The following is a 22933-nucleotide window of genomic DNA, read 5'->3' on the forward strand; positions in this document are numbered from 1 at the left end:
GATATTATAATTATACAATAAGTCTTGGGGTTAGAGGTCAGATTAATCAAAGGTCAAATATACACATAACCACACATAGTAACAAACACATTTACACAGCATGCATGCAGTGCATATGTGTGTGTGACTATGTAAGTGTCTCTTTTCACCCTTATTTGTAAATGTTTAATTTTTATATTTTGTTTCATAATATTGTTCACGTGAACATTTTATAGCATTGTAATAATTGTTACATCAATAACTCTTTTAAAATAAAACATCATATTCACACAACATCATCTTGACTTGGAGGTGTTGCATCATTTTCAACCGGATGTGGCTGGCTCGCACATGTTCCTATCGGTGTCTCTTGCCTGCAAAAGGTTATTTGAAAACAATTTAGTAAGAACAATTGAGTAAATGCATAATCATAAAAGGAATAAAGACAATTTTTATGTTAGACACCCAATCTTTAAAAATATTTAAAAAATACAATTTAATATAAACAATTAAGCAAATGCATAATCATAAAACGAATAAAAAACATTGTTTAGGGTCCTTATGAAAAACAATATATATATATATATATATATATATATATATATATATATATATATATATATATATATAGGGTTAGGTTCATTTGAGACCACCTATATTTTGTGAGACCGTGAGACGCATTTTTTTATTTTTTTTTATTTTTTTTATTTTTTTTAGTTAATTCATGTTCCGAAAATAATATTTAAAAAAAGAATTTTTTGATTTTTCCATTTATTTTGCATTTTAAAATTATTTTTAGAATATGCACAGTGTAATATTCTATTTAGAATATTTCACGTATTTTTCAAAAAAAATAGAATTTTTTTTTTTTAAATTTTTTTTAGTTAATTCAAGTTCCGAAAATAATATTTAAAAAAAGAATTTTTGGATTTTTCCATTTATTTTGCATTTTAAAATTATTTTTAGATTTGATCTCACGGTCTCACAAAATTAGAATGGTCTCAAATGAACCTAAACCTATATATATCTAAATTATGTCTATGCTAATATAAGCATAATACTTTTAACGCACGTTCCATATTCAAACCACTACTACAAAATGTATCTAAATTATGTCTATGTATCTAAATTATGTCTATGCTAATATAAGCATAATACTTTAATAAACCAAACAGATAGTTGGAAATTACCCATTCTTCGCGTGGAACATAATCCCTGCATACCATATATAATAATCAATAATATAGATGATCATGCAAGCTGATCGATGAATTCACTAAAACTCTCAAAAAGCTAATGTGAACTCATTGACAATTAAAAAAAAAAGATACAACATTCACTCCAAGAAGATAAAACCGCGTAAATGCAAATATATCTGGTTACTAAATTCTTCATTTTCTCCTTTTTCTTGATTTAATGGTGTGATGAGTCGAGCTCCACTAATATTAAACAAAAGAATCTATGCTTTTACTACCATTAAAATGGTCTCAGCTACTACTATATATAAACCCATAGGATACAACGATCATATATGCAGAAATGGAGATTAAGATTACTTTGCTAATCATCGTTACTTTGAGTTTAATCTTAATCCCAGTTGCTAAATCTCAATTGCAATCAGGGTTTTACTCTTCTACGTGTCCCAAAGCTGAAGCTACTGTGAGGTCTACTGTTGAAACACACTTCAAGAATGATCCTACTGTTGCTGCTGCACTTCTCAGGCTCCATTTTCATGATTGCTTTGTTGAGGTACTAAATTACTTAAAATGGTATTTTCGTAATCGATAAATTTTTTAACTTTATTAATGGGTTTTCCTTGTTAGGGTTGTGATGGGTCAATCTTGATTAAGGGTGGTTCTGCTGAGATTAATGCAGTGCCTAATCTTGGATTAAGAGGATTTGAAGTCATTGATGATGCTAAGTCACAATTAGAATCTTTGTGCCCTGGTGTCGTGTCTTGTGCGGATATTTTGGCCTTGGCTGCTCGTGATTCAGTTGATTTGGTAATCACTTAGCTAGGCTACATTTGTACACGTGACACAATGGACAAAACTGAACCGAACTGAACTGAACTGGATTAATTTCTAACAACTTTTTGTCAGAGAAAAAATTCCAAATTCTTACTCACTCACATCGGTTTAAGTGTCAGTATATTGCACACCAAACACAATACAACATCTTAACTCTAACTCACACCTAGCATGCTTTATGTCACGTGTTTGTAGAGTAGTGGTCCAAACTGGGCAGTACCAACAGGGAGACGTGATGGTAGAGTCTCATTGGCGTCTAAAGCATCAAACTTACCATCACCGTTAGATTCTATTGACGCCCAAAGGCAAAAATTTGCGGCTAAAGGCCTTGATGATCGTGATTTGGTGACATTAGCCGGTATGTCAAGAAATATTACTTTGCTACTCTAAAAGTTGTGTTTATGATAGTCAAGACAATAGCCACATAGAGTAGCGCACTTGATTCAAAAGCAGGGGAGGTTTTGTTATGGTGCTCGTAGTGGCAGCAGCAACGCCTGATTTTTCCGTACGTAGCTAAAAAATTTCGAATTTTTTTTTTTCTACTATTGTGTCACTACTTAAATTTTCTATGTCACTCCTATTATGAAAGTGTGCTCCTATTCAAAAGTGGTATCTTTGCAGAAACATGTGAAGGTTTGAGCCAGCAACAACATTGTACTTTGTGGGTGCTCCAATTCCAATGTGGATTGACCTACTTCTAGCTATTAGGCTCTTAGACTATCCTTATTTCTAATCCAACCCAACCAAAATATCTATTAAAAAACTATATTCTTTATCTTCCACATACACAAACTAACTAAGCATAAACTTCTATCCATATTAGCAACCCAACCCAATCCATTATTTTATTTTTAAAAAACATTCAAAAAATATATCAACATTAGTCTCATTGTGTAGAGAATTCTTTTTTATGTATTTTAATATATTTTATTTAATTTTAAAATTAATATTTTTATAAAATAAATGAAATAAGAGAGAGAGATGGTGAACTATGGTGAGCTAGGTTGTGTGGGCAATCCGTTCACACCCTTTCTTTTCTTTTTATTTATTTTTTTTAATTTTTTTGGGTGAGCGATCGTGAGCTATTCACCAATGGGGATGTGTATCTAACTTACATAGTAGGATAGTGTGGGACCAACTCTTGGGTTGTTGAAAGAATAATTATTCTGCGAATATGTTTAAGATAGTATTTTGTTATGTAGGTGCACATACGATTGGCCAAACGGATTGTAGATTCTTTAGATATCGTTTATACAACTTCACGACAACCGGGAACTCGGATCCGACTTTGAGCCAATCGACTCTAACCGATTTTCAAAAGCAGTGTCCAAGGAGCAGTGATGGCACGGAGCGAGTGGCATTGGACAAGGACAGCCAGTTGAAGTTTGACGTGAACTATTTCAAGAACGTGCGTGATGGGAATGGTGTTTTAGAGTCCGATCAAAGGTTGTGGGGCGATCCCACGACACGTGACATTGTACAAAAGTACGCGGGAACCTTACGAGGGTTGTTGGGACTTAGATTTGATTTTGAGTTCAAGAAATCCATGGTTAAGATGAGTAGCATTGAAGTAAAAACGGGTACACAAGGAGAGATTAGAAAGATTTGTTCCAAGTTTAATTAAGCAAGTGCAATATGGTAATTTTATATGTATTGAATAGTGTTATTGTGTATGTGAAAGTCGAAATGTTTGTGGATAACCCTTTTTAAACGGTATTGGATTGTAAAAGTTATCAGTTTAGTTATTGCGAGTAAAAACATAAAACCGAATAGGAAATTTATTGTTTGCCAAAAATACCCTCAGAAAGTCATTTTATTGGCTATCATGGAAGCACATAGTTGAAAGGCTATTAATGTCAATTGACGTGTCGAAACAATACCCATGAAAGCTCAACCCATCATCCACATATTTCCTCGTTAAACAATCCTCTGTTTTTGCACTTTCGACAGAAAAACTCATAAATTCAAGAAAAAGAAATGGAGAGCGCCCTCTTGTTGGCGCCCAAATTAGTTTCCAATCCAAGTAAGTATCTTTAAGCTTCAAAATCTTTCTGGGTTCTTTTAAATGGTTACGTTATAAGCTTCAAGAATCAGATTGTGAACTTAGGAAATCGAGAAACATTGAAATCGGGTCCTACTAAACCCTAATCTGATGACCCGAATTGTGTAAATAAAGCAAAGTTCTGTGAGTAATGTCGGTTAAGTGATTGATTCTTCATTCAGGCAGAGAATTTCGCAGCAATGTAAGGCAATTTCAGAGCTCATTTTGTGGCAAATCGATAGCTATTGTGGAATTTACGAGAACTGATGCATATACCAACCATAAAAGCATCTCTAAGATCACTTCGTTGGTAATTCTACTTCTCCTTCCAGTTTTGTGATTCGAGATTATGTAATCGTGAGGGTTTTTGTTGTTGAGGAGCTAAATATGTAAAAAAAAACTATCTTTTGTGTTTTTTTTATAGTTTTCACTTGGGAAGAAGAAGGTGAAGACAATCAAGAGAGAGACTGTTATCCCAGATCCAGATTATAGAATACCGATTGTTCTTCTTGGTTTGTACTGGTTCCATAATCTTTTCGTATGCCAAATTTGTTCATGTGATTAAAACCCTAAACCCCAAATCAATACAGGTTTTGCTGGGGGTTTAGTGTATGGAGATAATCTATTAGCAGCTGCTCCTGTTGGTCTACTTGGCTTACTTCTACTCTTTCAGGTGATCATATCAAGAATCGCAAATTAAAAAAATACTTTTGCCGTTTTTCGTTGTAATTATTTAATTATTTTCAGTAGTTATTAAACTATTATATTTTTCTTTGGTTAAATTGAAATACTTTGTATTTTTTTCTGTATTTCGCCCTAATATTAAACCGAGTAATTAGGAAAGCTGATTTTTTTACTATCTCTTTTTTTTTTTTAACAGACGACTAGAGTGAAGTTTGTCTTCGATGATGAAGCTCTGGTTTGTGCCTTAACCCTCTTTATTATATTATCAACACATAAAATGAAATTTTTGATTTCCATTTATGGAAAACTAAATTTTAATTTTAAGTAAATCTTTAATTGCTTTTAACTAATATATGTCTTGTATTTTACTTACGATTGAAGGAAGTGAAAGTGGGAGAAGAGCTGGATGAATCGGGTGAAAATGTCTTTGTTGGTGGCAAAAACCGTTGGAAGTGAGTGTTTTTCTACTCCTTTTTTTTTTTAATTTAAAGTAGAAATAAACAAATGAGTAAAATAAACTAACATCGATAACAGATACTCATCATTTGTAAACTGGGAGCTTTGGTGGCCAAATTTCCCGATTTTGGTTTACTTCAAAGAAACACAAACAAAGCCTGAAGGACAAATCCACTTTTTCCCAGTGATTTTTGTGAGTATTTAAATTATATGAATATATTTGTGATTTTATAATAAACATTTATTTTTAATATGTTTTTTTTTGTGTGATAATTAGAATGGGAAACAGTTATACGATGTTATGGTGGAACGAGCGGGCCCTTCAAAGACTAGTGGCCCAAATTAGTAACATACTTAGATTTATTTGTTTACTAATACCATCATGTTTTCATTTCTTTTTATTATAGTATTGTACTATCAATTTTTTTCCTTATTAAGTAATTGTACTTTGAAAAAGTCTGTGCATTTATAGTATTGTATTTTCAGTTATTTCTTATTAGGACATTGTACTTTCAAAATTATATCTAAGTATAACAGCAAATATTGCTTTTTATTTGTGTGACAATATGACATTGCCATAATTTGGTAGATTTTTTCAAAACACAATGTTTTTACAGGAAAAAATCAAAGTATGATGCTATTTTTTTTTATTTGGATGACAATATGACATTGTGTATTTCATAATTTTAGGAAACAAAAACGTTTAACATTATGGAGAGTTAGGAAATGTTTTATTTCTATTGATTATTTAACTTAACACTATATATATATATATATATATATATATATATATATATATATATATATATATATATATATATATATATATATATATATATATATATATATATAGGGTTAGGATTAAATGTGAACTCAAAATATTGTGTGAATGTGTGATCAAATTATGATCATTGGATTAAAAAAAATAATGACTATGGTTTTTGGGTGCATTGTATTAATGTAGGATAGCAATTACTATATAATTACATTCAATTAATTCTAAGGTTATTAAAGAGTAATTATGACATTTTATTAAATGAGATAAAAGAGAAGTAACTATATTTTAGGAAAGTAAGTCAAATATATTAACAAAATCCATATTATTATTTTCAAAACCAAATCACAGAAAATCACGTTTGAAAATTTTGCAATGTTTTTTTATACGATAATCACATAAAACGAAATAGATTTCATTCTTTAAAAATTACTTAGTTTCATAACATATTTCTTACTATAATAATTACACGATTTCACTATTAGTTTTAAAAAAATATTTACAAAATGTTTTTATACAATGTTCAGAAAGTACAAAATTAAAGAATTGAACGGTTGTATTCTTTAAAAATCAAGAATTTACTTGAAACTTATTTCATTCTTTAAAAATGCATTGACTAATAAATATTTTTGACCTACTGTCGTAAAACTAGTAAGATATGTGGGAAAAAAATTTCATTCTTTTAGAACGATCCATTAATACTTTATAACATATATTTTTTTAAATTATATGCAATATTCTTTTTACACATATTCATCAAAACTATAGAGCAACTAAAAATTTTTGAAGAATAACAAAATATTATTTTTACAAAAAAAACATATGTTACAATGTGTAACACAATCTTAAAGAATATGCAATAAACTAATATATTCTTTGTATGAATTCTGAAAGAATGAACATTCGATTCGGCACTATATCTGAGTTTTAGTCACCAACTTTGTTGATACGTATATAAAAGAATTCAATTTAAACTACATACCAAAATTAGAGGAGCAAAGTTAAATGAAATGAGTTACAATAATTATAAAATTATAACGGAAAATGCATTTATTGATTTATATGTTAATTAGTATCATACCTTTTTTAAATGATTGGTCAAAAATTGGTTATACAATCACATAATATATAGTGTTTATATATGAACCTAACTCTCTCTCTCTCTCTCTCTCTCTCTCTCTCTATATATATATATATATATATATATATATATATATATATATATATATATATATATATATATATATATATATATATATATTCTAATAAACAGTATTGCAAAACTCGGCCTACTCGGCCGATTACTCGGAATCGACCCCCCACCGAGGCGAGTAATGTCAACTCGGCCAAAAAAACTGAGATTTAGTCAAAATCGGTCAAAAATCAGTCAAACTCGGTCAAAAATCGGACAAACTCGATCTTACTCGGGCCTACTCGGTCAAACTCGGCCAACTCGGTCAAACTCGGTCAAAGGGTCAAAATTGTCATAAAAAGAGAAAAAAAATCAAGAATTTCAAGATTAATATGTATAATGCACTTAATGATTTTTTATTTAACACAAACATGTGATTATTACTACATACATATCTTAAATTTTTAGGAATTATCCACGGAGTGAGACAGTTATGTGTATTTCAGTTTTTATGTATTCACATGTATCTAATTTTGGTTATATATTTCAATCAAATTATGATTTTAACTTATAATTTTGACATATATAATTTTCCAAAAAATATTTCTAAATGAATTACCGAATCCAAGTACTCCCGAGTACTCGCTACTCCCCAGTCGGCCGAGCACATACCGAGTAGCGAGTTCTACAACCTTGCTAATAAATGAAGGGTTTTTTTTACCACATGTCACATTTTCATTCAATTTGTTAAATGTCATTTTGTAATTATTTTGAATTAATTTCTTTTCCACATGTTGTTTTATGGGTTTTTCTATTTTAATAAATTCCTTATAATACTTTAAGATAATAATTACAATAAATGTAGTAATAAATGAATATCAATTTCATTAATGGACTTGCATTTTAATTTCAATATTCTCAAAATTAAACCTCATTAGTTTTTTTGTTTATTTATTTAAATTATTTGTTTAAATTTAAAGGGATAATAACTTAAAAGGGTAATATATTTTTCGATTTGTACATATTTGGTCATTGAGTTTGTTTTGTCAATTTTTCGATTTATACACATTTAGTCCTTATGAGCTGCTATTCTAGGTTAGCCCGTTAAAATGACTTAATATGGTAATGTATTTCTCACTTTGTACACATTTAGTCCTTTTTTGTGCAAAATAATTTATTTTTGTTTTTGTACTCATTCAGTATTTATGAATGATTTATTTAGGTTTTCTCACAACATCTTACGTGGAACAATCATTAATGAGATGTTTTGGGCTTTTGATGCTTATGTCTATCGCGATCTCGACAACTTGGTTGCTTAGTTCATGTGTTTTGAATGTCATAACTTTTTCTAACTATGTCAGATTTTAACGATCTTTATATCCATGTGATCGTATTTTAGTCTACTACAACTTTCGTTTAGATTACTCTCATTAAAAAGTAATATATTTTTTACTTACAATCTTTATATCCATACGTTTTTTATGAATGCATGAATGGATGTTTTTTTATAAATAAAATATATTATATTTTAACGGGAGTAATCGTAACGAAAGTTATATTAGACTCAAAAAATGAACACGTGAATATAAAGATCGTTAAAATCAGATATCATATGAAGAAGTTACGATGTTTGGAACACAAAACCTAAGTCGAGCCACAAAACTTATGCAACCAAGCAGTCGGGGTCGCGATTGACATAAGCATCAACAGCCCTAAACACCTCATCAATGATTGTCTCACGTAAGATGTCGTGAGAAAAACCCTAAATAAATCATTCATAACTACTAGATAGTACAAAAACAAAAAGAGACTTATTTTGAGAGAAAAAAAAAAAAGTTTTAAATATGTACAAAAATATTAAGGATTAAATGTGTACAAAATGAAAAATATATTATCCTAATAAGTCATTTTTCCCGGCTAACCTAGAATAATCGGTCATAAGAACTAGACGTATACAATTTAACAAGTTGAATGGGTAAATATAGACGAAAAAAACTCAATGACCAAATATGTACAAATCGAAAAATATATTACCATTTTAAATCATTATCCCAAATTTAAAAGATAAAAAACATTTTCATTATTTTTCTTATTTTCTTATAAATTCAAAATTCTCAAATATTTAAACATTTATATTTTAAAAAAAATAACTTAACTCATATAATACATAGATCTCACAACTAATTCGGACACACACATGATGAAAGATTAATCCCTTGGTAAAAAAAATTGTACGTTCATTGTCATTATGTTGAAGCTCAAATGGAGCTACACTCTCGATTTTACAACACTTCACCTTGTATTTGGTTGATTAAGATTTGACGATACTTTGATGGAATTGTGTTATAGAGCACTGAATTGATGAAGGAATGGGAAGATGTTTGTTATGATGGCTAACTTTGAAAATAGATTGTCTAGATTGGAGTTTTCAAAAATACTACGTAATTGTTGTTTTAATCAAATGTCGGATGTATCATATGGAATTGTGGTTAGAGTGTTGAATATCATTCTTTAGCTTTGCAACCTTAGAAATTGAAAAATGCATTGGTGCTATTATATATTACTTTTCAAGAACCTAAACTTATATCCACCTAACTTGACAAAACTGACACCATTTTTCACCACACAATCAATCACATACAGCTTCTTAATACACATCCTAATATGCCATACAAATACAATAATTCCAGCACCATCCCAAGGGCATAAAAGGAAAATCACCCCCTCTCAGAATCTAATCTTTGAATCGTCAATTCCTTGAGAGAAGTAACTAATCTCTGGAACACCTTCAGGTTATGACCCACCTTATCCTTCACCAACAACACCCATTTATTTATTAGCATTATTATAAAACTAATATCCCATGTAACAATAATAATAATACTAAAAATAAATACCTCTCTTAGCACTTCAAGTCTTTCTAAAATTGGAACCAGTTTTGAACAAAATGAATTTAGGTCTTCTCCAACATCTCCATACGTAAGTGCCTTAAAAGCTTCACTGGAATCAGATAGAGAGCTACAAAGAAAAAAAAAAAAAAAAGTGTCAAATCAACTAAATATTAAACACAATGTATTTTCACTAATTCATGAATATGAAAGAATAAATATTAAATACCTGTTTTGAAAATGGATGAGGAAAATGTTGAGCAAGTTTTCTGCAAGCAGAAGCACCAAAGTTATAAGCCGATCCCTGTTTCCTGCTACCCTGCACATTTCCACCATTGCAACATATCTCCTGCAAAACCATGTAAAATAAAGTGTTAAATGCAAGAAATAGCAACCTACTTTCATTTATTTGTTTATATAAATATAATGCCTTAATAAGGAAAAAGAAAATGAAAAGTAGAATGCTATAATATTTCAAAGTACCTTTTCTGAATGTTGTCTGAGGATGCAACTTGACCTTCAAGAGCACACATGTTAATAATTTCATCCACTTCTTGTCGTGCTAATTCATTTATATCTTGAATCTGAGCCACAAAACGAATCAAATCCAGCTGTTTGCTGACGTGGCAATAAAATATAAATCTATCATTAAGAATAAGAATAGTTAGTTAGTTACCTTGTTAAGTAATATAGATTTTTCCTCTGCAGCATTTTCAAGGGCAGTGGTCACCGTGTTAAGAAGAAAACCAAGTAGGCTTAATGTCGGTTGCTGCTGTCCAGCTGGCGCATTATAATTGGTCGAATTGTTGGAAACCTGGTTACACCATTGTAGTTTAAGAGATGCACATGATTAAAAAAAATTGGTGAAAAAAATATATATATATATATATATATATATATATATATATATATATATATATATATATATATTATATACAAACAAACCTGAAGTCTCAAAGATTTCTTTGTGACAAGGAAATAGAGATAAGAGCTCAGGCTAAAGCAAAGACGCAACACACTCAATTCTGATTTCTTCTGTTTCTGCAAATCCTTCATGAAGGGAAGACAGATATTTAAAAAATATATATATTTCTAGTGAAAGTTTAAATTTAATTGATGATTTAATAATGGTTGATTATAAAATTAGAACTTACTGATTGAGGTGAAGAAAGAAACGATGAGTCACGTGAAAAAAGAGTGTGCATCAATCCAAAAAGGCCTTGAACAAATCCATACTCTCCACCTTCCTCATATGGCCAAACCTAAAGGGTAAAAAAGACAAAATGTTGAGGATCCATGAAGAGTTAATAATAATAGTAAAGGAAAAGTGCAAAAATTGAAAACCTTGCTGAGTATGCCAACAACAAGATTCATTTGTTCCATTGCCAATTCATCAGCATCAGAAACATCTTGGCGAAGAACTTGATCAAAAAGTAACTGATGACCTTTCACAAAATCCACTGCTTCACGAACAATTTTATTCTTCACCTATAAAACCATTTAAATAATCAAATACCAGATATCAAGAATGTTATAAAAAAATAAAAAAGAAAAAGAAACTTACCTCGAAAAAGTCAGATGTTTCAACCAATGAGGTCAAAGAGAAAACCAATCTCAGTAATGGAGAAACAACCATTCTTTGTCTATGAACATCAGCAAAGGAATCTTTCCCAAAACTAGTGTCAAAACGTCTTATGCTGTTCCCCTGTGGGATTTTTTTTTTTACTTTTTTAGTTTGGATTTAACTTATATAATAAGAATTAAGAAAATTACAAAACTGACCTTGATCTGCATGTTGTGTAGCAAGCATGATGCAATATGCTCAAATGCACCCATGGTGAAAAGAATTTGAGCTCCAGCTTTACCATATTTGTAGCTGATTCTTAATAGTAAAGCAAGGTGTGCCTCAAGAGCACACAGTCGTTGTAATGGATCTATGGAATGTGTGCTATCCTTTATAATGATAAAAAAAAAAAATTTAAAAATTAAAAGATTTTATTAAATTAATGAAAAGAATATATATATATATATATATATATATATATATATATAACTGAGGGAGATAGAATAGAAACCTGATACGAAACACTGCTGATACTCATGAGAGAAGACCTCAAAAAGCCTCTGCTTTGAAGTTGACTTAAGAAAAACTTTTCATGATCAATGCATATCAATGCATCAAGAACAAAGAAAGCCATTATCTTTCCAGACTCACTGCCTTGAGTTGCATCTTTTATAGCCTTTAAAAATAATAATAATTACTGTTATTGTAATAATACTAATAAAGTAAAGTGGATATGATAATAACAATATACAACATCATGGAATATATACCAAATCTAGAATTGATTGAGCTTCTTTTCTTAGGATAGATAAGTTTGCACGTGCCAGCTCAGCCTGATCCTGGTCAATCTGAACGCAAAAGTAAAAGTTATTATTTCAAAGGAATTAGAATCTGAAGTAATCATTGATTTAGAAAGTTGTCACCTTTTCAAGATCCAAATCACCACTTTCTTGTTCTTCCACTAACAAAGATTGAAGAACAGTAGTAGGAACATCTGGATCCAGTATGTGCTGACAATATTGGAAGTAGCTTAAAAGCAAAGTGTATTGCCTAAATTTTGATCATATTAACAAGAGGCATTATATACCAAAAAAAAAAAAAGATAATTGTGAATTTGCAATTATAAGCATAGTTACCTTCTCCTTAATGCTTCTGATGTGTCATGTTTGAGAATTGCCATCATAATCTTATAGAGGATAGAGTGACATGCACCATTTGACATTCGCCTTGTCATAATAACATCAAGACATGTCACAGTATCCGAGTTCAACACACTTGGGTTAATAAACCTCTCATCCCGTAGTTTAGCCATGCATGTAATTGAAACCTTCATTTTTTTTTTTAAAAAAAAAAATCATTTAACAACTCAACAGCAAATTAAAAAAAAAATACTAATTTATGTTACCTGAGTTAACATTCCTGCCATCTTTAACGAACAATCTGGAGAGCTAGAAGCATTTAAAGATGCATCAAGCAACCTGTTGCCAAAGACAAAAAATGTTAACAAAAAGATATTACAAAAATATTTCAGGGGAAGAGAGAGAGAGAGAGAGAGAGAGAGAGAGAGAAAAAACGCACTGAAATAATATTTCTGATCGATTTTCCATGGAGGATAACCTTCTAGAAGCTGAAATCTGATAAAGATAACACACATACAGACAGAATTGATTTAGATTAGGGTTAAATGCAAGAAAAAGCAACTAAACTAACTTTCATTGCTTTGTTTATTATAGCATCTTTTATTTCTTCCAATTATAGCAATGTCAAATATATACAAGTCAATTTTTTAAGAAGAAATTTGGAAGTATAATGATGTAATAGAAAGAAATGAAAGTAGATTGCTATTTCTTGAATTTACCTCAACAATTTGCGCCCAACCAGTTAACATATGGAGTTGAGCAGCTTGTTCTTCAAGGTTCTTGTTGTGTTTCCATGCCCATCTCAGAAGCTGCTGAACAGTATTTCTTACTTCTTCAAGCTCAGCTTCACTCCCAAAGGTACTCAGCTGTGGATTCTCAAAATTGCACTTCTGAAGAAGAAAATAAGCCACAAAGTCAATTCGCGTAAGAAGGGTAATATGGTCCAAGAATATTTAATGATGCAAACTTATATACCTGCCAAAGGGTGTCACGAAATGCATTTAGGTCAATCAATCGATCCCCTCGTTCAGAGTAGTAATACACTCCTCCCTTTTCATAAGTTGATGGATTCCCAAGTATATCATCAGCCTACAAAAAAAAAAAAAAAAATCATGATTTTGTTATAATAAAAATATGTTTTGGGAATTGAAAGTCAAAGTTGGATTGTACCACTGGTCCAAATTTTGTGTGGGAAAGAAACTCAGAATGCTTCATTGTTGTATCTGGAGACCTAAACTGGATTATTTCAAGCAACTCTAACACCTGCATAATAAATAATTATTATTATTACAAAGTAGAAACATTATTATTATAATGAAAATATATAACATCAAGGAAAAAAAAAAACATACCTTGCTCCTACCAATGGCTCTGTTTGCAGGATCTTCAAGAGTAATATGAAGAATATTATTGTCAATATCATATTCACTTTCTCCAAATAGATGAGCAACAATGTTTTGACACACTTCTCGATGATTGGAAGTAGTCACATTTCCAACATGTAATTCCAGGGCTAAAAGCTTCAAAAGCCAAGCTCTCTAAATCAAAGAAAAAAAAAAGTTATATTCAAGTGAAGACATTAAGTCAAAATAAATGTTTTGATTTAATGATAAAATGCCAAACGTTACCTGATGAAGAGAGCTAATTCGAAGTGGCTGAGTGTTGTTTCTTTTTGGTAGTGGTGCGATACCAATGTTATCCAGATGCTGTTGTGATACCAGGGGTAAATCAGACATTTTGGTACTATCAATGGAAATATAGTACAAGAATTTTGTACCTTGACAAAAAATTGATACTTTTTGGTACTAAGCAGATCAATGGTGGGCCCACATGTAAGAGGATCCGAACATAATTCATAAAGCAGCTGTAGGAAAACATAAAACTTGTCCTTAAAAAACACAAAAATAACAGAAACTAAGAAATCTAAAATTAGTTGAGAATACAAACCTGGAATCCGAATTCATGAAGCATTGCATTGACATCAGGCTTTGGTAGCATTTCCAGAATATCAAGAATAACCTTCAAACAACTGATATATAACAAAAGTAAATTCAATAACATAAAGACAAATTAAAAGAAACTAAACCTGAAACCAACTAAAAGGGTACCTGTAGTTAAACTTTGGTTGCAACACTGTCCTCTCTACAGGTGAATCAAGATCAAATCTCAGAAGGAAATGTGTTATGTTAGGAGCTGGGCGACTAATGTTATCAATTAAAAGCTGCAATGTGAAGAAAGAAACATATATTATATACATAAATTTCAACAGAATAAAATAAACAAAATATATATATATATATATATATATATATATATATATATATATACTTACTTGCAAAATAAGGACACCAGGATCATCAGATGTGTTTTCTATGATCTGACACCCTTCAGATCTTAGCTCCAAACAAGCAGCATAATCTTCAACCAGAAGACTAGAAGAGTTTGATTTCAGTAGTAAAGGTACAAGCCCAACCATGCGAGAACTGCATGCAAAAAAACATGCCAAATAAATCAACAATAAAAAAGAAAATCAAAATTAAAAGATGTCAAAAGTGAAAAGGGTACCTTAAGATGCTCATTATTTTTATGGAGCGTTGTTGAATTTGTGGGTGAAAATCATATCTGATGTATTCCAATAAAGCTACAATCTGATTATGATCTTGAGAAAGTATAACATCAAAAGGCTACACATGAACAACCAACAATTACATATAACTATAAGTAAAACAATAAGAAAAAATGATAATATTATAATAACGAGTGAATTTTTTTTAAAATATGCATAAAAACCTGGTAAAGGGGTCTCCAAAAGTCAGAAACTGATGAATCTTTTTCCAAAACAAGGATTATGATTTCAAGAGATAGAAGAATTGATTTTTCTAGAAGCAAACCATAAGTCTGATTGGTTCGATCAGCAATTATGGAATCCACTCCAGGTAAAAGAATGCCCATAATATTTCGAAATACGGTTTTTCCACTCATAAAGTCCTGAAAACCATTAAACAAGTGTTGAAATGTAATATAATTTAATTTAAAGGGTAACAAGGATTATATAAATTAGTTTACCTTGAGTAATTCTATGACAGGAAGTTGCATCTGGAGTGGAGTTGATTGTGGTGCTACAAGCTGAGATTGAGTAGCCACAATGTCAATATCTTCATCTTTTATGTCATACATACTCAATATCCTGCATTTATATAAAGAAAATATGTGAAACATCAGCAAAATTTTATCTGTAGAAAAAACTTGAATTCAACTAAAAACATCAACTTACATCTGAAAATGTTGGAGACATGCAACAACTAATTGCCATTTCTCAGAAGGATCTGCATATGCCCTTTGTGGAAATGGCCCAAACACATGATCATATATAAACCGGAAGATGCCTATAAATCTGCCAAACATTACTTAAGTTCAGTGAAAATGAGAAATAAACAGGAAAATGTCATAGATTTTAGCTGATTTTTGTAATTTTGGTCCATGTTTTGAGTTTTTTGTGAGGTTTATTGTTCTTATTTTGAAAAATCCCAACGAATGTGATCCCTGTTTTAAGTAGAATGAGTAAACCACCCTTTATCTAATAATGATTTTTTCGTCCCTGAATTTTTGCAACTTTGGTACCAAAAAAAAGTTGAGTAAATTACTGAAATTGTCCCCTACGGTTTGGTCAAAATTGCACGTTTGATCCCTAACTTTTTTTTTTGCACTCAGATCATCCCTGTGGTTTGATTTTGTTGCTTTTTCGTCCCTTACATAAAGTTAGGGACCAAACATGCAATTTTGACCAAACCATAGGGACAATTTCAGTAACAAAATCAAACCACAAGGACGATCCGAGTGCAAAAAAAAAGTTAGGGATCAAACGTGCAATTTTGACCAAACCATAGGGATGGTTTCAGTAATTTACTCTCTTGTAACTTTGGTTCTTATTTGAGGTTTTTGTAACGTTTATCGTTGTTTTGGTCCTTGTTCCAAGTAAAATGACTATACTACCCTCAATCTAGTAATTACTTAAATTTAAATTAAGATAACAGATATTTAAAGAATGAATCTGAAAAGGGTAATATAATTATTTTACTCGAAACATGGACCAAAACGTTACAAAAACCACAAATAAAGCCAAATTTTGCAAAAGAGAACTTTTTAGACCAAAATTGAAAATACCAGCTAAACTCAGGGGCCATTTTTATAATTTACTCTAGAATTTAAATCATTACCTACGTCCCCTATCAGTTGCATCCCTTTCTTCAGCAATGAGAGCATTTAACAGATTAAGGAATGAGATTGTTGATGGATAATGCTCACTTCTTGCTTCCACTTCATTCAGCTCAAATCTCATATCATAAACCTGAGAAGTCATTATCTGTGTACTACTACTACTACCACCATGTGCAATTTGAGGTGCAACAACTACAGGTAAATCATATTGCTCAAGAAACCCCCAAACAGTATCTTTCAAATTTGGTGAAATATGAATAAAAGTTGATATCGAATCACGCAAAGCACCCTACAATTCAATAAAAAAACATGTTAAAAATGGTGAAAGATCAAATTCCAGAAGCCATTATAGCAGGAAACCAACCTTGAGATAAGGAGGGACATTTTCGTAACTTAGAAGTTTAAATAATGGCTCAATATCAGGAAACCATGTCTTTCTTTCAATAGGGTTTCCATTTTCCATAACCTTGCGAAGAACACATAGATAAGCAACAAGTGCTTTTGCATCTCCTTCTTGAAACTCTGGTAATATCAGCCCTGAATTTTGAAGTGATTGTTTGAATTTCTCTTCATAAATTGATAAACAATCAAATAAAGTGGCCCATGAAATGGAGCGAAATGTTCTTCCTTGTAGTAATTCATAAACTTTTGAAGCACCCTCTTCGCTTGAAGCCTGAAAGCTGACAAGTCAAATATATATCTGACTATACAATGTTAAAAGATACTAAATTACAAATATACCCACCAGTGTACTAAGCATTTTCAAGAATGCCACAAGTGTCTGGAAATTAGTGTGATCCTCTCCAGCAAACGTTACAAATGTCCATAAAACATCATTCCCAGATAAAAGTTCAGGTTCTTTCTGTGTTAAACATTAAAAAGTGGTATCAATAATTCAATACAGATGATGTATGAATCTATTCATGTGAAATTTTAAATGAAAAAACAAATGAGAAAGTGTATTGACCTCATAGATTTCACTAACAAACTCCAGGAGAGAAACAAAAGTTTGAGGGGCAGATTCGGAAACTTGCTGAGGTGGCATGTTGCCATCAAGAACATAATCATATGAACTAGATATTTTGTATGGACTAAGAGCAGTCATAGCCTTCTCCTTTGTTTCTTTCACCTAGCAATTGTGTTTATCATTTCAAAGGGCAGAATTGTAAATACATGGTTGATACAAAACAAAAGCAAAAAGACATAACTAACCTTGTCTCTAGCAAGTGGGTGAGATAGAAAGGATGTTATCAGCTTGTGCAAGTATGCGTTATACATGTAGATCATATCCTCATCATCATTCTGTAAAACATATAATCACAATTCATATCAACCCACATTCATAAATAAATAATTAAACAAATAGAAGTCATGAAACTTAACATTTAACACAGAAACAAACCTGATAAGCTGGTGTTCGAAGCACTGAGTTGAGCAAAAACTGGAAAACATTGTTTGAGAAAACAAGCTCCAAACAAGAAGTAATGTTTCTCACATCATTATTTGTCTCTCTTGCATCAGTTACATCAAGTATAATCATCAAGTGCACAGCCCATGCAAGTCTAACACAGTGCATACACCCCTCAATCATCTGATTATTACCAATAGCCATAACCTATTGAAGAAACACAACGTGTTTAAAAAGACCCAAGTTATTGAGTAAAAAGAACAAATAGGGTTTGTCATTTGTGCTTACAGTTTCATGGAAATCATGCTTAAATGAAGCATCTTGTGACAAGATAGACATTCTCTCTGGTGATGCACTGAGAGCATCTGATATCAAAGAAATTATAAGAGAAAAAAGAAGGCTATACGCGATCTACAAAAGAAAAAAGATAAAAGGTCAGTGAGTTGATAAGTAAAAAATAAAGTTAATGGAATTTAAACACAAAGTATACCTGGTTCTTTACAATGTCAGTACTTCCACCGATGTCCCCTGCACTATCTTTCAAACTTGAAAAAATATCTTTTACATCTTTTGGGCCTGAAAAGAAAGCACTTAAACAATTATAAAACATGTTCTTTTAGGTGAAACAAGTAAAGATTTCAAGCATAAGAAAAGATAAGAAGGAATCAAAAGAGTAGAAACTAGAAAGTATTGTTAAATAGCTTACTTGCACGTACAACCAACAGGGATAAAACAAGACAGTGTCCAAGAATAAGTCTTTCCCTACAAACAACAGCTCTCCTTTCCACAAGAGCACCTCGTGAGTCAAGAATATATCGCTCTGAAGTGGGCCCACCAACGCCAGCTGGCTCCTCTCGATTAAGTTCCTAAAAGTGTAAACACAAACATTGTGATTCATAGATAATTGTCATTTGCATTGATGAATTTTGATCAATCTGAATCAAACTCTAAAATGTTGAAAGTCCATACGATAATAAAACGGTCCTTTTCAATTATCATACTTTTATTTTCTAGGTTGTGGGTACTTTTAGTTTAATAAAACTCTTGCAACAAAGTAAAGAATATATAGATTGTAGAGTGAATGGATAAGTAGAGGTAGGTACAAAAGAATGTCAATATAAAGAATCTAACACATCTTAAGTGTCATCCATATTTCAACCTCAAAAAACTGCATAATTTGTGTTGTATGTATGTTTAGTTGGCCTGCTTTTCTTCTTAGTATCATTTACTCTTTGTGTAGGAAATTCATGGTGTTTCAATAATGAAATTGAAAAAAGAGTCCTCAAAGCAGTGTGCAAAACACCTATAGGCAAAGTGCAACATATGATGATAATAATAATAACAAAAGGGTAGAAAGAAATACCTTTATAAGAGTAATTAGCCGTTGTCGAAGCCCACCATTAATTAGATCTTCAACATATTTCAAAATATCAGCTTGAAGATCCGCCTCAAGTCCTTGATCAAGCACAATTGCCTACAATGCAAAAGTAATCACATAGATAATGACTCATACTATAGCAAGAACAATGTCCAACTCGGCAACTCCAAGGTGAGAAGGGTAATTTTGGTATGAAATGGAAAATGAAAAGATACCCGTAAGAGTGTATAAAGTGCTGTTATTAAATCTCTTCTCTCTGTATACCAAAGTCCCCCTGCAAGTCTTAGAATGTCCAATGGTGTTCGCCCTTGTAATCCCCACTACATGAAAGTGATGCATTTATAATATTCAGATATGAGAATCCAACTCAAGCAACATTGACTGAATAGATGGTAAGAGAAAGTCTACCTCTTGGTTGGCAGAAACAAGCAGTTGTACACAGTCTATTTCATTGAGATGGAGATCATCACTCAGCTTAATAGCCTAAATTAAAAGTGGTGAGATGAAAAAAAGTCAATTTTCTTTTCTACAAGAAAGTTAAAAGAGAACAATAGTTGGAAGTATGTAAACTAACAATATGAACATCTTGATCGTCAAGTGGAATTGATCCTGAATCAGGAAGCCTAACTTCTTTGGATTGAACTTGTGCTCTGTCAGAAGGCTTTGGAGGCTACACAATTTTTAAAATACAGATTATACAACAGTGAGTGAGCAAACAAAGAAAACGTACAAGTTACAAGTCTAACTTGATATGAATCAATAAACATACAGTATTCACGAAGATTTAGCTCGGTAAACTACATGGTTAACTAAATCAGTCTACTGTTTAAGTAATTTTTGTCCATAGTACTTGCTATAAACTCGTTGTAATTAGCGATTTTTGTCTCGCAAATGCTTAAAATCCATACCAAGTTTTCTAAAGTTGTAAACTTAACGCATATCCCCATTGCAAGACACAAGGCTACAATCAAAATACAAATGCGACAACAAATATATGTATACAGTAAGTTCAAACAGAAATTGGTACCGAAATTGACAAGAGAGACTGGAGAGAGGACAGAGAAGAACGAAGAGCGTGGATGAGCTCAATCCTCTGCGAAGCCGAAGGGGCAGTGGTGCCCAAGAGCGTGGACTCGATGGTAGAGAGGAGTTGCTTAGCTGACACCATTGCCGATTCCGGCGCAGTCGTAGAGAAAAGCTTCAAGAAGGTAGAAAGGCGGGAATTGCCCTAGTTTGATTGAGATCTTTAGAGGGTATTGGGTATTGGGTTTTGGGTTTAGAGTTTTGACACCAGTGCGGCAGTGCCCGGTGGTGTGGTATTGTAGCGTGTTGTTTAAACGAATGTATATCATTTAGAGACTAAATTACAAGTTTGGTCCTTGCGTTTAAGTTGTTTTTTTTATCGGGTCCATAAATGAGGCCTTTTACAAATATGGTCCTTATTAGAGTTTTCCATCACAAGAATATGTGAGTGTTCATTGCTCAGGGGATGAACTGTAAATTTATGTTAAGGGTAGCATAATTTTTCCCCGATAAAATATAAGGAGTAATAACAAATTAACCATAAGAAAAAACGAAGGCAAATTAAATAGGGACATCAAGATGTTATTTCAATTCATTATACACAAATAAAAAACTAGAAATCGATAAAAACAAGCTCAAATAAACTAACTACTAATAAAACATAAAAGCATCCAACTTCTTACTAAAGACTATGATTAAAGTTGGATGTTGTGTAGCATCACTATACAATATAATGCATTAGTTTTTTTATCAAATGATTATATGCAGATTAAAGTGTAACACCTCGATTATTTAATAATAAAAACCATAGTTAATAAACCTCATTTCAAACTCATAAGCAATTTATCTCAAAATATTGTAACAACTGTCAAGTATATCCGAGTATAAACATCACAGGCTGAACAAATAGTGTGTGTATTGCAATCTTCCCGAGCTCCTCTTTTGAAAACTGAGTACCTGAAACCAAAACATAAAACCGTAAACACGAAGTTTATTGAGCTCCCCCAAACTACCACATACCATACAATAACATATAAAGCATCTACTGGGCCTTGCCCTCTGCATCGGACCGAAGTCCGGAAACTAACCAAGGCCTTGCCCTCTGCATCGGACCAAAGTCCGGAACTAACTGCATCAGACCGAAGTCCGGAACTGATTGGGACCTTGTCCCCTGCATCGGACCGAAGTCCGGAACTGACTGAATATAACATAAACATATCAACTAGCATGAACACATATACTACATACTGCATCGAACCGAAGCCCGGAACACATAACACATAAATCCTGTCTGAGCCACGAAGGCATCAAACATATTAAAAATTGCATCGGACCGAAATCCAGAAAGTACTACTAGCTAAACGGGTCGGCATTGTGGCCTTAGACCCATTCCTACTGGAAGGAAACTCACCTCACACTGCTGAAGTTCCGCAGACTCAATCCCACACTGCTGAAGTCCCGCAGACTCGACTCTAACTGCTAGATGACAGATTCCCGATCTGTCAATATCAAAATAACACCCAGTTAGTAATTGGGTCCCAACACATATACTCATACGTCCATGCTTGGGGTAAAAGACTACTTTACCCCTATCTTAGCTTGACTTAAGCCCAAGGCCCAACCAAAGGCCCAAAATTCTAATGATGGACCAAGGCCCAACTATGGCCCATATATGGCCCAATTTTCCCAATTGGGCCCAAGTCTCTACATGGTCTTGATCAAAGGCCCAAACATTCATTCTTAGTCCAACACTTGACATTCTCATAGTCTAACATCTCATAATCATCAAGGCCCGGACTATGGCCCAATTTTCCAAATCGGGCCCAATCCTTCATATGGGCCTTACTCTAAAGCCTAACTAATTACTCTAATCCATTTAGTTATTCTTGGATGGCCCATTAATAAACCATATGCCAAAGCCCAATGGAAAGACCCTAGTTAAATTAGGGATTCGCATAAAATGACGATTAAGGTTAAGTGTTTCTTGTAATAGTAAAATCCACTGGATGAGTCTTGGCTTTGCATCTTTACTTGTCATTAAGTACTTGAGAGCTTCGTGATCCGAATACACAATAACTTTGGTGCCAAGTAGATATTGCCTACACTTCTCAAAAGCGAACACTATGGCCAAATGCTCATTCTCTGTGGTAGAGTAGTTGCATTGAGCATTGTCTAGTGTTCTCGATGCATGGTAGATCACATGGGAGGCTCTTCCATT

At 32.1% G+C, this 22933-nt stretch overlaps 3 protein-coding genes across 4 annotated transcripts; 2 read left to right on the plus strand and 1 right to left on the minus strand.

The window, feature by feature from the left end:
- Positions 1-1500: 1500 nt before the first annotated feature.
- Positions 1501-3754, plus strand: LOC144998352 (peroxidase superfamily protein). The gene is made up of 4 exons (XM_078958136.1): positions 1501-1728; positions 1803-1982; positions 2205-2367; positions 3212-3754. The coding sequence occupies exons 1-4, from the start codon at positions 1519-1521 to the stop codon at positions 3631-3633; spliced, it is 975 nt and encodes a 324-aa protein (XP_078814262.1). The 5' UTR covers positions 1501-1518; the 3' UTR covers positions 3634-3754.
- A 121-nt stretch (positions 3755-3875) lies between these two features.
- LOC144998353 (uncharacterized) lies at positions 3876-5679 on the plus strand. Its single transcript, XM_078958138.1, has 8 exons — positions 3876-4032; positions 4233-4360; positions 4475-4562; positions 4641-4723; positions 4931-4969; positions 5116-5186; positions 5269-5383; positions 5468-5679. Exons 1-8 carry the CDS (start codon positions 3987-3989, stop codon positions 5534-5536), a joined length of 639 nt encoding a protein of 212 aa, XP_078814264.1. The 5' UTR covers positions 3876-3986; the 3' UTR covers positions 5537-5679.
- Positions 5680-9629: 3950 nt separating this feature from the next.
- Positions 9630-21000, minus strand: EMB3142 (nuclear pore complex protein (DUF3414)). Of its 2 annotated transcripts, none has more exons than XM_078958140.1 (43): positions 20720-21000; positions 20267-20362; positions 20101-20175; positions 19908-20012; positions 19678-19788; positions 19021-19180; positions 18805-18890; positions 18603-18725; positions 18309-18521; positions 18119-18208; positions 17874-18035; positions 17652-17768; positions 17271-17579; positions 16906-17195; positions 15963-16082; positions 15755-15875; positions 15479-15676; positions 15254-15372; positions 15021-15171; positions 14797-14909; positions 14636-14717; positions 14466-14552; positions 14317-14394; positions 14041-14226; positions 13859-13951; positions 13664-13777; positions 13408-13578; positions 13128-13183; positions 12955-13027; positions 12686-12876; positions 12473-12599; positions 12320-12397; positions 12061-12225; positions 11768-11938; positions 11550-11690; positions 11330-11473; positions 11140-11247; positions 10931-11026; positions 10662-10799; positions 10469-10569; positions 10215-10334; positions 9995-10115; positions 9630-9907 (listed from the first exon to the last, which is right to left on the minus strand). In XM_078958140.1, the coding sequence occupies exons 1-43, from the start codon at positions 20858-20860 to the stop codon at positions 9815-9817; spliced, it is 5634 nt and encodes a 1877-aa protein (XP_078814266.1). In that variant the 5' UTR covers positions 20861-21000; the 3' UTR covers positions 9630-9814. The 2 variants fall into 2 exon arrangements, with proteins under 2 accessions (XP_078814266.1, XP_078814265.1); XM_078958139.1 differs by having other exon boundaries at positions 10931-11035.
- Positions 21001-22933: the final 1933 nt, after the last annotated feature.

The sequence above is a fragment of the Lactuca saligna genome, chromosome 5, assembly GCF_052625555.1.
Source record: "Lactuca saligna cultivar CGN05327 chromosome 5, ASM5262555v1, whole genome shotgun sequence".
NCBI classification, from domain to species: Eukaryota; Viridiplantae; Streptophyta; class Magnoliopsida; order Asterales; family Asteraceae; genus Lactuca; species Lactuca saligna.